Source organism: Sceloporus undulatus, chromosome 3 (assembly GCF_019175285.1).
Source record: "Sceloporus undulatus isolate JIND9_A2432 ecotype Alabama chromosome 3, SceUnd_v1.1, whole genome shotgun sequence".
In the NCBI taxonomy this organism is placed as follows: Eukaryota; Metazoa; Chordata; class Lepidosauria; order Squamata; family Phrynosomatidae; genus Sceloporus; species Sceloporus undulatus.
Window position 1 is genome coordinate 226,119,385 of NC_056524.1, and position 20,784 is coordinate 226,140,168.

At 41.1% G+C, this 20,784-nt stretch overlaps 1 protein-coding gene across 2 annotated transcripts; it reads left to right on the plus strand.

Moving 5' to 3' along the window:
- Positions 1 to 12,113: 12,113 nt before the first annotated feature.
- On the plus strand, positions 12,114 to 20,348 carry LOC121926290 (transcription cofactor HES-6-like). 2 transcript variants are annotated; one of them, XM_042459143.1, is made up of 4 exons: positions 12,114 to 12,283; positions 14,637 to 14,732; positions 14,840 to 14,918; positions 19,431 to 20,348. In XM_042459143.1, the coding sequence occupies exons 1-4, from the start codon at positions 12,221 to 12,223 to the stop codon at positions 19,844 to 19,846; spliced, it is 654 nt and encodes a 217-aa protein (XP_042315077.1). In that variant the 5' UTR covers positions 12,114 to 12,220; the 3' UTR covers positions 19,847 to 20,348. The 2 variants fall into 2 exon arrangements, with proteins under 2 accessions (XP_042315077.1, XP_042315078.1); XM_042459144.1 differs by having other exon boundaries at positions 19,434 to 20,348.
- Positions 20,349 to 20,784: the final 436 nt, after the last annotated feature.

Below are 20,784 nucleotides of genomic sequence, written 5' to 3' on the forward strand. Positions count from 1 at the left end.
AGAATATGTATTGTTCCCAACTGTTCTGATATGCAGCCCATCTCTTGCCAAAGGTCCTTCTTCATCTAATTGCAGACAATGGTCCAAAAAGCCAAATCTTTGCTGATGGCATCATCTGTGAAGCCAGTTGTACCCATTCTGTATTCTTTGTCTGCCTGGACCATGACGGTCAGTATGAAAGAATTATGTAATAACCTCCTGTGTCAGCAAAGGTAACTCTATTGATATTTATTCCCTCATACCCATGCCTAGTTCTGGGGGGGGGGGGACTCCAAAGCACATGTCTCAAACAGTGGCAGGAGCAAAGCCATGCTCTCCATGACTGTAGGAGGCAGAATTGTACCCAGTGAGGCATGAATTTCTATTGAAGTTGCAGAACTTTTGGGTTAGCAGGGGCAATAACATGCTTTGCCACCTCATTCAGACATCCCTGTTTCCTCTGAACCTAGCTGCTGAATTTACCCTATATTATTGTCAGCTTTTCCTTTTGTAAAGCGTGTATACACACACACACAAACCAGAGCTTGGAAAATTTACTCTTTAGATTACAACTCCTAGTCACTGTGCAACCACAATTCCCTTTTGCTGGATTCTGAGAGTTACAGTAAAAAAAGTTTTCCAAGCATTACAATTTACACACATATAGAAAGAAATCTATATAGAGAGCTTAAAGGTATGGCTCTATACAGCAACTAAATTTCTCTGTTGAAATGGATTCATTTATGTACTCTTTGGGTGTGTGTGGCTGTAATATAATGAAGAACAGTGTCTGTATTTCAAAACTTATTGCTATGCCTCTGATGCTAATAATATATTGCTGGAATCAAAACCAGGCATCTCAAGGTGGAGCAGCTCAGTAATGTGAGAACTACCCACCCAATGCAGAGTTCAACAGAGGATGAATCATAGTATAAAGCATTAAGAGAACTGAAAGAAAGAGGTACCCAGAATAATAATACTGTAATAGAAAAATCTGTAAGGAATGCAAACCAAAACCAGATAAAAGCAGAGCAGGCTATAGCCCAATACGTGCCAAGAATGTCCTTTCTAAAATATAAATTACATTTTCCCACTAGGGGGCAAACTCTGCACATTTTGTTTTAAGGAGGCACAAGCAATCATTTTGGAACAAGCTATCTTTTATAACAGAAAACTCTCCCTTAGGGAAGTGTAACTTTATACAGTTGCATGTCAACTTCTCTACAGAGCTTATTTCTCATCTCCTATAGTCTGTCCATGTTAAAAGACAAAATGTCTCTGAATTATCAGAGCCATGGCAGTTAAGGTAGTGTCAAGGTGCATTATGTCCACAGTGTAGATGCACCCAAACCTTGAGATTAGGGTAGTGCTTTCTGTCAATCCCACCAGCATTGCAGGTATAGTTGGTAAAGACATAGGAGAGAACCTTCTCAGTGACTGCTCCCACACTGTAGAACTCTCTCCCAAAAGAGGATAGGCTGGTCCCTTCTATGAATGTTTTTGGCTGGCAAGCAAAAGTCCTTTATAAAAAACAAATTAAAATTAAACAGGCCTTCAGCCCTTAACTGGGGGCGGCAGAAGGGTCTTTTAATGGGGTGTGCTGTACCTTTAGCTTAAGTGTTACACACTATATGTATTTTAAAATGTTTTTAATATTTTAATATAATTGTTTATTTAGTGGTCTTATTTAGTGGTTTAATTAAGTGGTCTTTTAACTTTTTACCATATATTGTTGAGCTGTATTTTGTTTTAATCTTATACCCTAAACTACCTTGGATCCCATATTGGGGGAAATTTTAGATATAAAGTAAATACATGAAAAACAAATAAGTAAATCTGTACATAAACATAAACTAGAATGAGGTGGTGCTGATAGACCTTATACACGCCGTCCAATTGTTCCACTTTTGGTAGGGGTAGTCCCAGTGAATCCTGTCATCCCAGTTTTTCAGCTGTGTTTAAAATGTCCCAGTTCACCTCTCCTCCTCCCACTTTCTCTGTTTGTCCTCACCTTAGTCCCACTGCTGCAAAGTGAATCCAGTATGCAAAAGTAGCTTGCACTCAACTAACTCATCAGTGAGGAAAGGAGGAGCTGGAGTCTTGCTCTACTGAGTAGGCACAGGTCAAAGCTGCTGCTGACACTTCTCACTTGTGTGCTCTTCTTCATTAATAAATTTTGCCAGCTTGACCACACATATCCTGGTTTTCATTTGTGAAACATTGAAGGGTTTGCATTTATTTATTATCAGCAGTTCCCTCCCTCCCTCCCTCCCTCCCTCCCTCAAAACAAGCACTGCTAACCCTCAGTGATTTTGTGCCCCATTCAGACCAGATGTTATTGAAACTACTGATCCGTCTAAATCTCCCAGACATAAAGAATGAGTTTGCCTTAGCCTTCCCCAAAATCTCCCCAATGCTGCAGAAAATCCCCCAACCCACTCTTCTCTCTTTGTGTACAAATGCTAGCCACCCGCAGATCTGCCAAAATGGGTTGTGTGCCTGCCTCTAATTAAAATCCTGATTTAAGTGTGTGTTTACTACTCCCAAGGACTTGATTCATTCAGATACAGAATGAGCCTTGTGCTGTGCAGATGCAGGCCTGCCACCTGCTTCTAGCTCAGAGGCCAGCCTTAATGATTTAACCATTTGCTGCCTGCTTGGCACTCTGTCCCTGGCAGTTTGAGCCAGTAGTGCTGTCCATTCAAGATGCTGAATGTCTAGAAAGAAACTCTCTGGGGGGAAAAGAGTGGATTTTCCTGAAAATAATAAATTAAATACACTATCATGCCACTAATGTGACATAATGTGATCAGAATCCTTAGCTAAGTATATTTAAATTAACAATCATATTAAAAGTCTACTTAAATAAGTAACTTCTTCTGGCCCAACCCCCACAAACCTAATGGAAATATCATTCAACTGTGCTCCAGTCTCGAGTAGAATGGACCTCCTTCTCCCCATACAACTGATGACCAATGAAGTAGGTTAAGGGGTGAATTATGACCATGGCAACAGTGTTAAAATTGTGACTTAGATCTTTATCATATGAGAAGAGCAAACCAAAATGTAACAAGAGTGACTTTCTCTTTGCCTTTCTACATGCTGTTGTAGCACTTCCATTCTCCTTCCTGAAGGAGACGGTTGTAAAAGTGTGCCTTTTGCCAAATGTGTTTTTCTAGCATGACAAAAAGCACACTTTTATGCTTGGGAAGGGAGGGGAAATACTACGATGGCATGCAGAGAGGCATGGTGAAAGCTGCTACTCTCCTGATCTATTTTGGCTTTTTCCCTCATGCAATAAGTCTCTGTTTAATTATCATGAATAAAGGAACCATCACGTATTCAAGTTGTTTACTCCAAGTCTCAAGTCTCTACCTTCAAGTTTCAAATCACATCTCAAGTCCTTGCAAGATAACTTCAAGTCAAGTCTCAAGTTGAATCTCAAATTTGGCAGCCAGCTTTCATAGAAAAAAAGGAGGTGGGGAAGGAATTTCAATGACTAGAAAATCAAGAAGAGATGCACAAACTTAGGTAAAAAAATTAAAAGTATCATAGACAATTTATCAAGATTGCATTTTAGAAAAATGAGGTCTACTGAGTGGTCTGTTCCTTCTGCACATCAAAGGAGCATTCTAAAGCTTTTCCTAGGAGCAGCAGGAAAGACTCACTCCCATGGTTTCTCAGAGGCAAACAGCAGGTGTTAGGTAATGGGCTTGAGGTGGGGGTTGAGGTCTACCCAGCAACTTGTCTCCGACAGAGGAAACCTCTAAAAAGTTTGAAAAACCCATTGCCTAATATGTTTGCTGTTCACCTTCAAGAAACACATCCTGCTACCTCACACTATGGGGGTGAGTCTTTTAAAAATGCTGGCATTTATATATGATATATGCAAGTGTGGAATATCTTTTGTGTCTGTGTCATTGTGGAGGTAGGGATTCTCATTCTCCCTTCTGCAGTGAGCAAACCCCCTTGGTAACCTCCCTCCCATTCTCCTAAAACCCCCATGGCTATGTAGTAGCCAGTAGAGAGTGGGGAGTGACTGAGAAGTATCTGGCTTTGTGACTATAACCAGAAGTACAACTATGAAAGCATCTTCTGAGATCTCCTGGAGGCCTGCTGGAGGTCCTGGAAGATTATGTCATTGTTGTACATCTGGCTATAATCACCTAGCCAAATGCTCCACTCTCTGCCAGCTGTTACCTGGGCATGGGAGGAGGAGCAGGAGGGCAATGAATCCTGTGAGTCAGAGACATTTTGTAGATCTTCCGTAGATGAACTTTATAATACATCTGATAGAGGATCTCAGACAGAGATGACTAAGGCTAAAGAGGAAGTATTTGTAATAGGGACCCCTCATCTGGGAATGGAGTTATGCCAGCCAGTTCTGGATGGGGTCACATCTCCCCTGAAAGATTCTGTCTGCAGCTTGGAGGTGTTCCTGGACTCGTCGCTTTATCTGACAGCTCAGGTGGATGTGACAGTCAGGAGCACTTGTTATCAATTTCGACTGATACGCCAACTGGAGCAGGGAGACCTTGAAACAGTAGTACATGCGCTGGTAACTTCTTGGTTTGACTTCTGTAACACACTCTACTTGGGGCTACCCTTGTGCCATGTTCGGAAACTTCAATTGTTACAAAATATGTCAGCCAGGTTCGTTATGGGTTTACCTAGAACTGTCCACATTACACCAGTTTTAAAATCCCTCCACTGGCTGCCTATTAGTTTCTGAGCAAGATACAAGGTGTTGGTTTTAACCTTTAAAGCCCTACATGGCTTGGGTCCTGACTATTTGCGGGAGCACCTACTTCTATACAATCCATCCTATACACTTCGGTCCTCTGGGAAGAATCTGCTACAACCTAAGAAGACTAGACTTTCAGCAGTGACCCAGAGGTCCTTCTCATCAGCTGCTCCCATGCTCTGGAACGACCTGCCGGATGAGATCTGTCAGATTACCACTTTGGAAGTCTTTAAGAATTCTATTAAAATGGATCTCTTCCAGCAGGCCTTTCCAGACTAGACCAGATCTACTGACTTACCTGCTCCCTACTTTAACCTTTAAGCCATCATCGTTGTGACACTGGAAGCGTAATTGATACCATCACTTCCAACCTCCCCCCCCCTCTAGAAAATGAATAATTTCCCTCCCAATTCTGTCTGAATTTTTTTTTTACTTTATTGGTCTTGGAATGTAATAATTTTTTCTTATTTAATTTCTCTTTAGGGATTAATTAATGGTTTTATGTTTGGGGGGAGGGTTGGGGGGTTAATTGTATTTTAAAATTATATGTGATTTTATCTAGATATTCCTGTAATCGGCTTTGATTCTTTCGAGAAAAAGCGGAATATAAATAAATACTGTTGTTGTTGTTGTTGTTGTTGTTATTAAAGATGACTACCCATGGTAGTGCAATCCTAACTCAAAGAAGTGGTGGCAGGACATGGCTAGGGTTAAGCACTAATCTTTTCTTCTGGTAGAAATCTTTTGCCAGGAGAAATGCAGATACTTCTGCCAGCTGATCTTTGAGGATTCTGCTGGTAGTTTTCCTCTGCTGGCTAAGATCTGTCAGCCAAAGAGCCCAAAGTAGGCAGAGTAAGAGCAAAGCAAGGGAGCTGGCGAGTTATGCCAGACATAAATTTCTTCTAGGGCCCAGTGGTTCCCAAACTTCAGTTCTCTAGATATTTTGGAATTAAGCTCTCAGAATTCTGGACTGTTGACCAAGCTGACTGAGGCTTCTGGGAGTGAAAGTCTGAACCATCTAGAGGACTAAGATCTGGGAACCACTGTAGGCTATGGATACAAGTATAACGATGGCACAAAGTCAGATCAGTGCAAAGAGAATTCTATGTATTTTCTAACAGGCCTAGCCTGGGAGGATTGGGGGTGCAACACAGCATCAGGTGGCCCAGTGTCAGCTGAGCTGGTCCTTGGTCATCTTAGCCCGTTAGGATTGCATTCTTAGCAAAAAGTGAGCCCCAATGTCTTCAGTAGGACTGGGATTTAGTTCTGAACAAATAGTTAGAAGACTCAACTGTAAGATGAGACATGGGAAAGATGCATATAATCATTCATGCCATGGAGAAAGCAGTACATCCCACTTTAATGAACATCACTATCAGATGTTGGTAAATAGAGGGCAAGGACTACAAAAAGAACCATACAAGACTTGAATTCTCAGGCTTGTAAACCATGAACTGCATGTTTTGTGAAAGGAAGGCATAATAAAATATGTGATGGATTCACTTTTGGGGAGAAAAAATCATGAATCCCAACCTCTGGACACCAATTGATACACTTTTGCAGCCTGTAGTAAAGTGAGATGCAGAGGTTGGAAAAATTGGAGGGTTTTTTGGTTTGCTTTTGAACTACACCGCACAGAATCCTCAGTGGTTAAGATAGCTGGGGGATTCTGTGAACTGTAGTGCCAAAAAGTAGGTTTGTGGTATACCAAATCCATTTTCTCAAGGCCATTATGCCACAACACAGACATGCGCATCCTATGTCAACAAATGTTACACAGAAGCTCTTTTTCCTCTGCTTATTTTATTCAGGGAATGCAGAAAGGATTATTTTTCTCCCCTTGCCTCCCTTTTGAGCTTGCTGCCCATTTTCCTGCTGGTTATTAGATTCTTCACAGCTATTAGGTTTGTCTGAATAAGCTCTTTGTATAACAGAGTTTTCCCACGTCCCTCCTCTCACTGGCCAGTCGCGTGTCCTAAGTCAAAGAGAAGCCACGGCCCTTCAGTTCTTAAAGGGACTCTATTTCCCCCCCAAAACCAGACATCTGCCTTGGAGGGGATTCACTAACATCTGCCATACTTTTGTCTTGTTTTGCTGCCATTTTCAACATTGCCTTTCTTTCCAATTTAAAAAAAGTGCAAGAACAGATGTTTAAAGTCGTTTTCTTTTTTAAATAGTGTGAAATGTAGGCAAATACTAAGAAAGAGGAAGAGGACTAATAAAAGCTGAAAGACAAAGCTACTTGCTTAGAGAGAACTCCAAAAGTAAAATATGCCTTTGTCTGTTAAGGGAAAGTACCTTTTCACAGAAATCTGGCACTATGCAATGTAAAAAGGAGGAGGAGAAAGTAAATCAGAAAATGCATCCTTGAATAATGAGTGCACTGACACATTTGCATTTGTGTGCATATATTCCCCTTTCAGGCACAAGCACAGATGTCATACTTTGTCTGAATGAGGAGTTACAGTATTCTGCAGCCTTACAAATTGCTACAGTATCTACAAATGAAAACAGAAAAATAAAAATAAAGCCAGTCACTGCCATTTTTTCTTACTACAGTATTACATGAAAGTATCCACACATGAATTTTGATAGATACAAAATACAGGGCAACATAGGCCAGAACGCCAAAGTTCTTGCACATTTGATAGATGCAAAATACCCTATTAAAGGTCTTATTAAAACTGTATTAACATTATGCAGGGACCTAGAAACTACCGTAGCATAGTTAGAGGGAGGGCAAGATCAAACTGAGACATGGCCTGGAAAATTCATGTTCACATCTCCTGTCATCAAAGGCAGGGTGTTATAAACTTGATTGACTGACTGACTGACCATTTCAGCTACCCATTTCCACAAGTGCAATACATGGGGCTAAATTAAGATGTGTTGAGGCCTCAGTTTAAGAGGCCCCCGTAAAACTATTTCTTTAAAACACACACACACATATACACTTTCTTTTGGTATTTATAAGCTGTTCATAATCTCAGACTATAAATTAGCTTGTTAGTAAAGCTGGCGAGACCCAGATTTGGGGGAATGGCAGAGTACAAATAAAGGAAATAATAATAATAATGGCCGGAATCCTGTTGGGCAGTTACAAATGTGTAATCTAGAGTTATGCAGTCATTTCTGTTTCATATTTGTGATCCATACATAGCCCTTATTTTAAGAGATACATAGGGGCAGTGAAAGTCCTCCAAGCCCTACTTTCCAAGCACAATCCACTGAGATTGATGAGGGTCTGTTTTCCTGTCAATAGGGGAGCAGCTAGCTGATGTTTCCACCCACTCCCCTTCTGCATGTAATCACCAGCGCAAAGGGGAATTGTGACCAGGGTCATATTTTTGCTTATGGTAGGGGTGGGAATATTAGTCAGCTGCTTCCCAATGGACAGGGGAACAGACCCCACCCCCCCCCACCCCCAATTGATCACATTGGCTGCTGCCTATGTGGATTGCGGGATTGGGACAGGATTCACTGCATAGCAACATAGCTATGGGGCTTATGTATTTGTAACTCCCCAACAGGATATCCAGATATAACAGATAATATCTCAATTGAACTGCTACAGTGCCTACAGACAGATGCAACTTTAAAGCTAACTGAAATATGCCAACAAATATGGAAAACAAAGCAGTGGCCAACAGACTGGAAACACTCGATATACATACAGATCCACCAGATACAAAAGACTGCAGCAACTATAGGACAATAGCGCTAATCTCACATGCAAGCAAAATAATGCTCAACATTCTGCAGCATAGACTCCAACCATACATAGAGAGAGAAATTCCAGAGGTGCAAGCAGGATTCAGAAAAGGAAGGGGCACTAGGGGCCACATTGCAAACGAGATGGCTAATGGAGCACACAAAGAATTCCAAAAAGAATCAGCATGTGTTTCATAGACTACAGCAAAGCATTTGATTGTGTAGATCATGAAAAGCTATGGAATGCACTCAAAGATGTGGGGGTGCCACTACATCTGATAGTCCTGATGGGGAATCTTTACCAAGGACAGGAGGCCACTGTCAGAACAGAATTTGGGAAAATAGAGTGGTTCTCAAGAGGAAAAGGGGTCAGGCAAGGCTGCATCCTATCACTTTACTTGTTTAACTTATATGCTGAAAACATCATAAGAAAAGCAGACGTAGAATCAGAAAAAGGAGGAGGGAAGATAGGAGGAAGGAACATTAACAACCTAAGATACGTAGATGACACCATAATATTAGCAGAAAACATTCAGGAATTAGAACAGTTAATAAAGATGAAAGTGCAAAGGCAGATGTGATGCTGAACACAAAGAAAACAAAAATAATAAAGAAATACACAAATTTAATCTGGACAACAAGGAAATTGAAATAGTTAAAGAATTCTCATGTCTAGGATTCAACATTGATCAGGATGGAGACTGCAGTCAGGAAATAAGAAGAAGACGAGAAATGGTAAGAGCAGCTATGAAAGAACTGGAAAAGATACTGAAGAGCAAAGACACACAACTGAGCACTAAAGTCAGAATCATTCAGGCCATTGTATTCCCAATTACCATGTACAGATGTGAGAGCTGGACAGTGAAGGAAGCATACAGAAAGAAAATCAACTCATTTGAAATATGGTACTGAAGAAGAGTACTTAGGATACCATGGACAGCCAAGAAGACAAACAGATACTGTAGGTTCTTGAACAGATCAGACCAGGGCTCTCCGTAGAAGCAAAGTTGATCAAGTTGAGACTATTGTACTTTGGCCACATGATAAAAAGCCATAGATCACTTGAAAAAACAATAATGCTAGGAAAGGTAGAGGGTAGAAGAAAGACCACAAACCAGATTCAATCAGGGGGATTATGGGCAGAGGCTTGCAGGATCTGGGCAGGGCAGTGGAGGATAGGGATTCTTGGAGATGTCTCATCCACGGGGTTGCCATGAGTCGGGACTGACTTGAGGGCAGCTAACAACAACAACAACAACAGGATTCTGGCCACCAGAAAGAAGAAAGTACAGTAGTAGTAATAATAGCAGTAATAGTAGTAGTAGTAAATCTATTAATGAGAATAACACTGTTGATCTGTCACAGACACAATATGTTCAAATGGAAAAAAGAGCTTGCCTAATGTGGGGTTGACAATCTAAAGAATTTTACCTCACAATGGCCTACACAGAGTCACTGTCTTGAATCCAAGGAGGAGAATGTCTTTTGATTTATGCAACTCAAATGCAGAGACAAATGCATGGGGCTCTGCTGATGACAGCTGAAGATCATTCTGTGACAAAGATGAAACCTATTGAATTTATCAAACTATTCCAGATGTAGTACCCTATAGATCTGTTGTATAACTAATCATTGTGCTGATTTATTACACTTATATCCCACCTTTCTCCCAAAATGGGATCAGACAGCTTCCAATAGTTTAAAAACCAATAACAGCTAAAACATTGATTACAAAAATTAAAAGAGAATTAAAAAATAGTATTATTTAAAACATGGTAAAAAAAATTAAAAACATATTTAGATACAAAAATTGCAAAGGTAGCAACCCTCCCCCCATACATTACAATTATAGGACAAAATAATGGCATTTTGAAATAGTGCAGGTGCAGCAACACACACACACTGTTTTCTATTACATAGGTGCAAGCTAGAAAGGTGTGGATAACAGAAACAAATAAGTCCCAAAGATATGCCCAAAGCAACAGGAAAGCAAGATAAAGGCAAAGGGAAAAAAATACTAGGAGGTGACACTTACAATGCACTCTGTGTTTATACCTACTTACCTTCCAATTGAATAATAATAGGGAAGGAGGAAATCCTGACAAGGTGAGAGTTAAAGGCCTAGCTTTTTAAAAAGGAGAAGAGGATTAGAGAACTATCTCTGCTTCACAAGTATGTAGTCTTGCAAATGTTTATGTAACTTGGTGACATAACCTCCATCTGATAGAGATTGCACCTAAGCAGGCCATGATGTTCACCTTGAGAGGTGAACAAGGTATGTAGATAGAAGAAATCATGCTCTCTGGAAAAGACATTTCTGGGAGGATCAGTTGGGAGGCTCTATTCGTTGTCATTCCATGGGTCTGACTTCATGCTCAAGGAGCTGTGGGAATTCCCTACCCACTGTGTACAAGAGTTCTTGGTCTCTGCCCTGATGGCGACCTTTGGCTTTTTAGCTTCATGATGCAGAAAAAGGGGTTAAAGATTAGATTAGACAGAAGAAGGGATGCAAGGAATTCCTGGTAGGCAACCTTGAGAACTGACACAAAGGCACATGTCCACACAAGAATACCTGGTGTTTTCAGGGCCCTGTTCCACTGGTATTTGTAAAGGTGTAGCTGCTGTTCTGTTTCTATACAGCCAATACTATTATGCTGTATCCCATGCACACACTACACAGTACCAGGTACAGCAATGTTTAGAGTGGGTTGTACATGAAAAGCAGGTGGTGGTTTTGTAGTCACATGAGCTATTCTTGGACACATATTTTTCTCTCAGACTGATGCATGCACACCTATACAGGTACTCCTGATACCTTTATTGGACCTACCAAAATGCACAATTACATGTTGCAAGCTTTCGAAGTCACCCTTAAAGTATAGTAACTATATCTATATTTGCTCCCTAGTGCTCAGATGCTTCGAGAACATATGTCATCCTTTGCTACAGGTGCCTGAGGAAGATATTAAAAATATAATCAAGAGCTATTTGCAAGGTCGAGTACTGCTGTGTTGCCTTTCAGGAACACTAATCTCTTTAGATAAATATCTGAGTAGTAGTTATCAGCTGTGCTGATGTATAGGTATAAATCAACATTAATTGCTGAGGCTTAAACTCAATTGTTAACTCATTGAAATAGTTGGGTTTGCATATTCTTGCAGAATATGGAGTAGTACTTTCATGACCTGTTGAAGCAGTGCATAACTGAGTAGCAGTAGCTATGGATCAGATCATCATCCTATTACTACTGTTGTTCAGTTATGCATAACATTTGCAGATCATTGTACTCATTCATTTTCCAAGCAGCCTTTCAAGTTCTGTTATCTTGTGTGGAAGAGGACGAGTGAGAGATATTGATTTCCCACTCTAAAAAGTGGGATCTCTGTGCATATATCTCTGTTCCCATTTTCTGCCTCCTCCCTAACAAAAAGATTTCTGCCAAGCAAAGCTTTGTAGAGAGGTTGGACATCTGTCGCTCTTTGCAAACTCTCTCTGTGTGTGTATGGGTGTGCCTGTGATCTGGCCATTGAAAAAACAACAACAACACTGACCTGTCAGCTTTGATTGATGGTCACAAGCCTCTGGTCTCTCAACCCCTCTTGTGGGAAAAAAGGGCCAGCCAAGCAATGCCCTCATTCACATGCTAATACCAGGCTATAAATGCAAGCAGGCCACTGCTGTCATGTAAGAGAAAGCCCAAGAAAGCAAGGGGAGCAGCCAGACCCCAAAAGGGCTTCTCCCTTTTTCTCCTTTAAGCCTTCCTTAGGGCAGGTGCAGTGGATTACAATGACTGCTACAACCCTGGCCAATGGAGTGCAGAAACTTCCCAACACCAAAGAAGAAAGGAAGGTATGTTGCATTTCATAAACGGCTCACTATTAAGCAATGGTTGGCTATGTATATTCTGAAAGATTAAGCATATGCTATCTGCATGTAGTGTTTAATGTCCAAGTGGTTGCTATATGTTTCTGTGCTTTACTATGAGTCCCCTTCTGGTATGGCACCTGTTTCTGAGCTATAGGCACTATAAGTAAACTTGGACCTACCTGAAGGTTAAGAAAGCAGGATACAAATTTTAATGTGTACACAAGCCCTGACAGTGTGTGAATTTATCCAGAGTTTTGAAATATTATGCTTCAGGATTATAAGTGCCAGCATCCTCAAGCCAACATGTCTGGTGGGTATTTTGGATTGGGGAATATGGGAGTTGTTATCCAAAAAGAGAACATTTCCATGCTCTGTAATTCACTTTTATAGGTAACATGGAGCCCTATATGTCTATGTAAAATAAACTATATTTACAGCACATCTAGATCATTTTAAAACGGCACTCTTTAATTTATAAGAAAAGATGGTGAAACTGACTGGATTTGATGATCTACCTGTTGGGATTAATTAAGTAATTAATTAATTAATTTCAATTGTATGCCACCTTTCTCCCAGAAGGGACCCAAGGTGACTCACAGATAAAAACGTTTCCAAAAAATTACAATAAAATTTAAAACTGTCAAGATCATTTGAAGGGATCTCCATTGCATTATTTTAAGAAATGAAAATACAGTTGCAAATGGTCTCTTTAGTTGTCCAAAAGATTGATTAAGATAGTGGATGGGCTGTGATTTTTTTTTAATTATAAAAATGGAACCTGGAAAAGCCACATATTAGTGGGAAGGCACATATTATTTTACAAATTAGTTTTTCTATTGTGTACAGGACCAGCATGTTGTAGTAGTTTGAGTGTTGGATTATGACTTTAGAGACCAGGTTTTGAATCCCTGCCCAGCCATAGAAACCCTTTGGGTGACCTTGGGCAAGTCACTTGGGCGCGTTACAAACCACCCAAAACGGGTGGTCTGCCAGCGCCATCATTTGCTGCACCGAGGAGCGCCAGCGGCCAAACCGCGTGGCTCCTCAGCGGTGCAAAAAAGAAGCCCCAAAATGGCACCTCTTCTTGCGGCGCGCTAGTGACGCCGCAAGGCGCCAGTGGTGCACTCATGACATCATTAGCGCCGCACGACATGCGGATGCTATGTGTCTGTGACGTCAAAATGGCGGCACCCATGTAGAACAGGTGCCGCCATTTTGTACGTACCCAGGACATACTAGGTACTACTAACCCTAGTACGTCCTGGGGACGTACTTTACGCCCGTGCAGAACGGGCCATTCTCTCAGCCTCAGAAAAAGGCAATGGCAAACCCTCACTGAATAATAAAATCCCATGACAAGGTCACGGTAAATCAGAAACTTCTTGAAGACACACACAGAGCTCATACACTGGACAGAAATACATCCACAGTTTGTTATTACTTCATTGTTAACTATTTAGATAACATGTACAGTCGGCCTTTCTTATACACTGATTTTTTATACATGGATTCAAGCATCCACAGTTTGAAAATGTTCCAAAAAAGTATAAATTTCAAATATCAAACCTTGATTTTCCATTTTTTATAAGGGACACCATTTTGCTATGTCATTAAATTTAATGGGACTTGAGCATCCACGGATTTTGTTATCCACGGGGGATCCTGAAACCAAACGCCAGTGTATAACAAGGGTCCACTGTATTCTGAAATCCTAATGAAAACTTACCAGAAAGCAAACCCCATCAATTTATAGTTATGATACATAGATTTGTGCAATCAGTTTGGCTTGTTGGGTTGTATGCAAGAGTGAACTAGATGAAGGAGAAACATAAGGATGTGTATAAGAGAGAGTACGACAACTTCAGAGTTTAAATTCTGGTCATTGAGATTAACCAGTATTTTATTTATTAATTAGTTGCACTTATCCTTATTTATTAATTCATTACACTTACCCTAACTTTCCACCATGTGCTCAAGGTGGCTTACATGGTTCCCTTCCTCCTTTGCTTTACTTTTGTAACAGCCCAGTGTGGGTATATCAGGTAGAGAGACTGACTGGCCCAAGGACAGTTTGTGGCTCAATGGAAACTTAAATGTGGATCTCCCAAGTCCAGATGCAACACTCTAGATGTTAGGCAAGAGCAGTATCAGTTCTCATGAATAATTCACTGCCAACTGGAAAAAATAATCTGCTTGATCAAAGAACAAAAACATGTATTAGCTCCTAGTAAAATTTTACAGGTGGCTGAACTGCTTAGATCAACAGCCTCAGCCAAACATGCACATGGTTTAGATATATACAGTATACTAACATTGTCCCATTTCATCATTTCAGTTAAGAAAACCTTTGATTGAAAGGAAACGAAGGGAGAGAATTAACAATTGCTTGGACCAGCTCAAGGAGACAGTTGTTGGGGCCTTTCACCTTGATGTGAGCAATTTTTAAAAATACCTCTGCTTTCTCCCCAACCCCAGAATTCTGTTTAGTGTAACTGATTCCTTGTTACCATTTCATTTTGGTCTCTCATTTTAAAATAGCAATCTAAACTGGAAAAGGCAGATATCCTTGAAATGACAGTAAAGCATCTCCAAAATATACAAAACAGCAAAACTATGGGTAAGTTGATTTATGAACCTACATGATTTCATGCATTTATCTGTTTCTTATGTATAGAATGATGTTGCAACTCTCTTTAACTATGGCAGAGACAAGTAAGATGGGAAAGATGTTCAAAGCAAAATGAGTGTTCATAACTGAGAACATGTAACTTAATCTTAACTGCTCAGATTATAAATTCTAAAAAATAATGATACCAAAAGATTTTATCAGGGACTATTGGATTCCATACTAACTATCAGATATGAAGTCCATTTGTTTAATCCCAACTAGGTGACTCATTGAATTGATGGGGCTTTCATAAGTGTCAGTTCAATAAATCCAATTGATCTACTGTGTCTGTGTGTGCATGTCTGTGTGTGAGCGTAGACACATATGTACTTTCAAGTCATCTGTCGATTTATGGCGACCATACATGTCACAGAGTTTTCTTAGGCAAGGAATACTCAAGAGTTCCTATGACCTACCACACCTGGTTAGTGGTCTCCCACCCAAGTAATAATCAGAGCAGACCCTTCTTAACTTTCAAGATCAGATGGGATCTGGTGCCTTTAGTGGAGATTAAACTGGGTATAGCCTAAGGCTATTACACAGATACAGCATTGTGATTTCACAGGATTCAATAGGATGTTGCCATGGCAGTTCAAGAGGAATCATAGAGTTACAACTGTGTTAGCATGAAAGGACTCTAGGTTAGTAGGGTTGATCATACAATTCTTTTATGAACCTACATTGGTATCAGCTATTGTGCAGGAAGAGTGTTGATTGCATGGCGAAGTCCCATATAATCAGCAGTGAGCACATAGTCACATGAAATTGTTCATTTAGGAAGGGCATGAAGGGAGCCAAGTCCAAGGCCATTCAATGTAGCTGGAGTTGAGCAGGAAGTTGAAAGTGTACGTTTCCTATCCTGGACCAACTTTCCAAACAATATACTAACAACACACATTGCATTACCTATCTGATGCTACATTTTGCCGTAATTCTGCTACTTCTGTGTAAGACACATGAAACTGCATTTAATACACTGTAGAGTAAGTACAATTATACATATTTCTTGCCCACACTTCATCTTACCCCTCACTGAAAATAAACTTGAAAACAGCCTCTCCTCATTCTTTTATGTCTGTACATAAGGCTCTAGTTCACCTTAGAGTCGCCATAAGTCAAAAATAAGTCAACAACAACTTTGGCCATTCAGATGTTTTTTGTCTTCAATCTCATAATCCTCAAACAGCATGGTTAATTGAAAGAGATTATGAGAATTATAGTCCAAAGGTTTACCAGCGCTGCTAGTATATAATCTTAGGAGTTTATTTCATGGCTTAATAAATCAGTTTACCTTTATCCAGCTTAAATCTGAGTTCAGGTGGCATCCTGATATTATTAAAAGTGTTTTGTCACCCGAATACAGCCTGGGCCCATCCCTGCTTCCAGGACCGCTCAATGCAGCTCTTTTCAGATCCAGGAGTTTTCCTGTTTTAAGAAAATGGCCGCCGGAGTGCTCCTGGAAGCAGAGATGGACCAGGGATGTATTTGGGAGGCAAATTTGGTGGCAAAAACTTCCTGATAATATCAGGATGCCACCCGATTTAAGCTTTAAGACGGATAGAGGTAAATCGATTTATTAAACCATGGGATAAGCTTCTTAAACAGTACACGCACCTGCATATGACACTGCTTTCAGCATACGCTGAAAGTAGCGCCAGAAGAAGCGGTGCCATGTGCTGGAAGAAACAATGGTGCATGTGGCCATGGCGCACACATGCCACTGAGCTAGGCTTGCCATATCCCGCCTGGGGGCGGGACTTTCCCAGTTTGGGGCGGGGCCACACAGTCCCACCCCAGTTTGGCCCCTCCCCCGGGACCTCCCCCCCAGCAAGGCCCTGGAGGCAGCTCCAGCCCTCCCCATGGCTGTGTGCCACCCTCCCTCCCCACCTCCCTGCCTGGCTTAGCCTAGAGAGCAGGTCTTCAAAACATCTGCCACTCAGAGCTATTGCCAGCCCACTTGGTATATATACCCTGCAAAAGGCCTTACTTTCTAGGATACAGTGAGCAAAGAAAAAAAGACCATAAATGGTTCCTGTTTCCCTGGGAGTCTAAATGCCTCATCTTTTCAATGTCTACCACTCAGTATTGTTGTAATTCTTTATCACAGGGTCGTTTTTGAGGCCCTAAACACCTTTACTTGTAATATGCAAATTTCTCCCGAAGCTGACCAATGGGAAAGAAGCAGTCAGCCCTCCATTTGGGTTGGTTTTGAATGGCTTGGTGAAGGAAGAGATTTTGCCTTGCAAGTTGCTGGTAAATAATAGAAAGCTTTGGGGTTGCAAAAGGCTGCAGAAATAGTTTGACCCCCCCCCCTTAAACATCCATGGCTCAGTGCTATGGGATTCTGGGAATTGTAGTTTCTTGTGGCACCAGAGCTCTTTTGACAAAAGGAGACTGAATGGAGGCGTTGCCTGGCTGGGGGCAGAGCCTCTTGCCAGCAGTGAGAAGGCTGCGATGATGAGGAAAAGCAGGGGCTCCTCTGGTGGTCCTGGCCACTTCCCTTGGCTCCCTCCCTCCTCCTCCTCCTCCTCTCAGAGCTCATTCACACTCCCTGGCTTTTCTCTCCCCCCCCCCTGCACTTTGAGACCCCTTTAACTGCCAAAGCTCAATGCTCTGGAATGCTGGTGTCTGTGAGGCATTTGGCCTTCTCTGTCAGAGAGCTCTGGTGCCACAATAAACTACAATTCCCAGGATTCCATAGCACTGAGCCCTGGCAGTCCAAGCAGTGTGTTTTGGACACAGCGATCCTCCAAATGAATCCAGTCCCTAGCTTTTATATCTCTCACACACACTGCAGGAATAATAACCCACTTTAACTCAGTGCTAGGGAATCCTGGGAATGCTAGTGTTTGGGAGACATTGAGACTTCTCTGTCAGTGATGGCTCTGAGGTCACAATAGACTACAGTTCCCAGCATTCCCCAGCACTAACCCAGGACAGTTAAGTCACTCTCAAACTGGATTCTTTCCTCAGTGTGGATGCAGCTTTGGTGAGGAACGCTGGGCATTTCAGTCCAGCATTGTTTTATTTCTGCAGTGCATTTTGGATTAGAGACAAGGTGACCAGGCATCCTCCTCCTTTTCCAGGATATGCCCTCTTCTGTCACATTTCAAAATGTCCTCCATTTGGATCATGGCTAAGAAGCATGGATTTATAATTACATGGTGTTTCTAGCTTTTATTTTTGGCCATGTCCTACATATTTTTGCTTGGGTGCCCTACATTTTGGGGTGAGGGCATTGGTCACCTTGGTCAGAGAGCTTTCCAGGGGTTTAACTGCCATTCTGCTATGGTGCTGGAACAAACCACCATTCCCAGAATTCCATAGCATTCAGCCAAGACAGTTAAAGTGGTCTCAAACCAGATTATTTCTCCAGTGTAGATGTAGCCCAAGCCTTTTGCCTCTCTTATGCCTGAGATTTCAAAGCCCAGCCTTGGCACCACAACAAACTACAAATCCCAGGATTCCATAGGCTGGAGTGATGAGAGTGAAAGCAGTGTGGCAGCAGCCTAAGTGTGCTTAATGCAGTTCTTAAGATGGTGCACCTCTTGCCTACAGAGTCTCACAAGACTTTTTTGTTTAACAACTTGTACCCACTAACTCCATTTCATGTCTCCTTTATTTAGTGGGGAGGAATACAGAGAAAACAAGTCAAAATGAAGGAAAACCAAAGTCCCTTGACCAAAGGGTTTGGTTGTGGAATAAGCCTCTGAAATATGCAAGAGGCAATGTTAAAATAAAGCCATGTTCAATGCTCAAATGTGCTGTTTGGAATGGGGAGGGGGGGTGGCCAGAAAGGGAAGTACAGTACATTTCCGTGATCTGTCTACGAATAATGTCAAAATGTCCTCCATTTTGATCATGCCTAAGAAACATGCATTTATATTTCAAAAAAAGCCTCAATTTTTTGAGTGTCCTCCATTTTTATAAAATGTGTCCTACATTTGAAAATGTTGTCCTGCATTTGTCCTACATTTGTCCCGGTTTGGAGGTCCTCACTTATGGCAACCCTACACTGAGCCACCACGAGCATACGCGCAATTTATTTTACATGGGGGAGTCCGGAACAGATCCCCCGCATAAAAGAAGGGCACACTGTACCTAGGTTTACAATCCAGATTAATACCTATTATCCTGGGAAAGAATATCAAATAAAATACTTAGATTTGGGGTTGATTTCTGGATGTCTTCCACATTATGAAGACACAGTCAGACAGTGTGTGTGTAATGGTTTGAGTATTGGACTAGGACTCCAGGAGAGTCCCACTCTCTCAGCCAAAAAGGAAGGCAAATGACAATCCACCTCTGAATGAATATTGGCAAGAAAACTCTAGGATAAGGTTGCCATAAGTTTGTGCTGACTTGAAACCACATAACAATAGCTACAAGACATGTTTAACTTTGAAAAAAATCTTGTTTGTATATAGCCAATAAATGAAAGCATCTCCTGTTCTCATCCAGCAGATTCTAAGATGGGCCTGGAAGCACAGCAGAGATACAGCACTGGATATATTCAGTGCATGCATGAAGTCCATAACCTCCTTCTGACCTGTGAATGGATGGACAAGACCCTTGGAGCTCGGTTACTGAACCACCTGCTCAAATCCTTACCAAGATCTAGTGAGGAAACTTGCAAGGCTGACTTGAGTCCTTCAACCCCTGGGAGTGCTGCCAAGGGGACTACAACAGAGCTGAACCTATCTCAGGATCAGTTTTACCCCATTGAAGACAGACAGGGAATTAAAAAGCCATTCCAGCCACAACTGCCTTCACACTGTAGTCACCACAAACCACCACCTTCCAGTCAGACCTTGCAGCCACATTTTGCACATAATGGTATCAGCATGGGGGCATTAGACATGTGGAGACCATGGTAAAAAAATAGTCTTAAAAAAAACTGATTTCTAATATTAGACCTTCTTTTATATGTATCTTATAGATATGTCTCTTTAAAACACTTTTTGGAGCAGATCTGCTCCTGTAGGTGTACTAAAGACCAGGGTACTTCAAGCCGAAGTTAACCTCTACGTAGCCTGCATTGTAGAAGGCTGCTATTATAATGTATTTATTTAATGCATATAAATTATTATATAGAATTTTCTCTTGGGCCCTTCTTAGTGTAAATGACTTACGTAATGTTCTTTTTCACATGTTATTAAAAGAATTAACCATTGATTAATAAAAATAGGAACAGTGCTCCGTCTCTCATTAATCATAGGTTTATTGTAGCTCCTTTTCTAAATATACCCATGCTTTTTGCCAGAATAAAATACTCTAAAGGCATCGGATCCCATCAAGGTGTATCCTTGGTTAGTACTTGGATAACAGATGGCCAATGAATACCAGGTGCTGTAGGCTATATTTCAGAGGCAGGAACTGGCAAGCCACCTTTGACTATTCCTTGCCCAAGAAAACCCTATGAAATTCATCTGGTTGCCATAAGTTGACAGGCAAGCTGAAGGTTCATAACACGCACACACGTTTGTCCAGCTCCAGCAAGGACTCCAGTCAATAAGAAAATGCCATCTCAATCACTCTAGTGCTGCTTATTGGAAATGTTTCCTTTGCCTTAATATGTTAGTTTTCTGTTCATATGATGGGGTATTTAAATCTAGAGAGAAAGAGATATAAATAATTTATAAACAGCACAGTACTTCAGAGTTTCTTCCAAATCCCAGAAGGAAGCAGTTAGTCACTAAAAATATATATTTGGATGATGAACAAACATAACTTAATAAATAAATTAGCAATACATTTTGGCTTCTGCTTCTTCAGCTGCTGAACATTTCCAGCTATAGAAGAAAGAGAGAAGCTA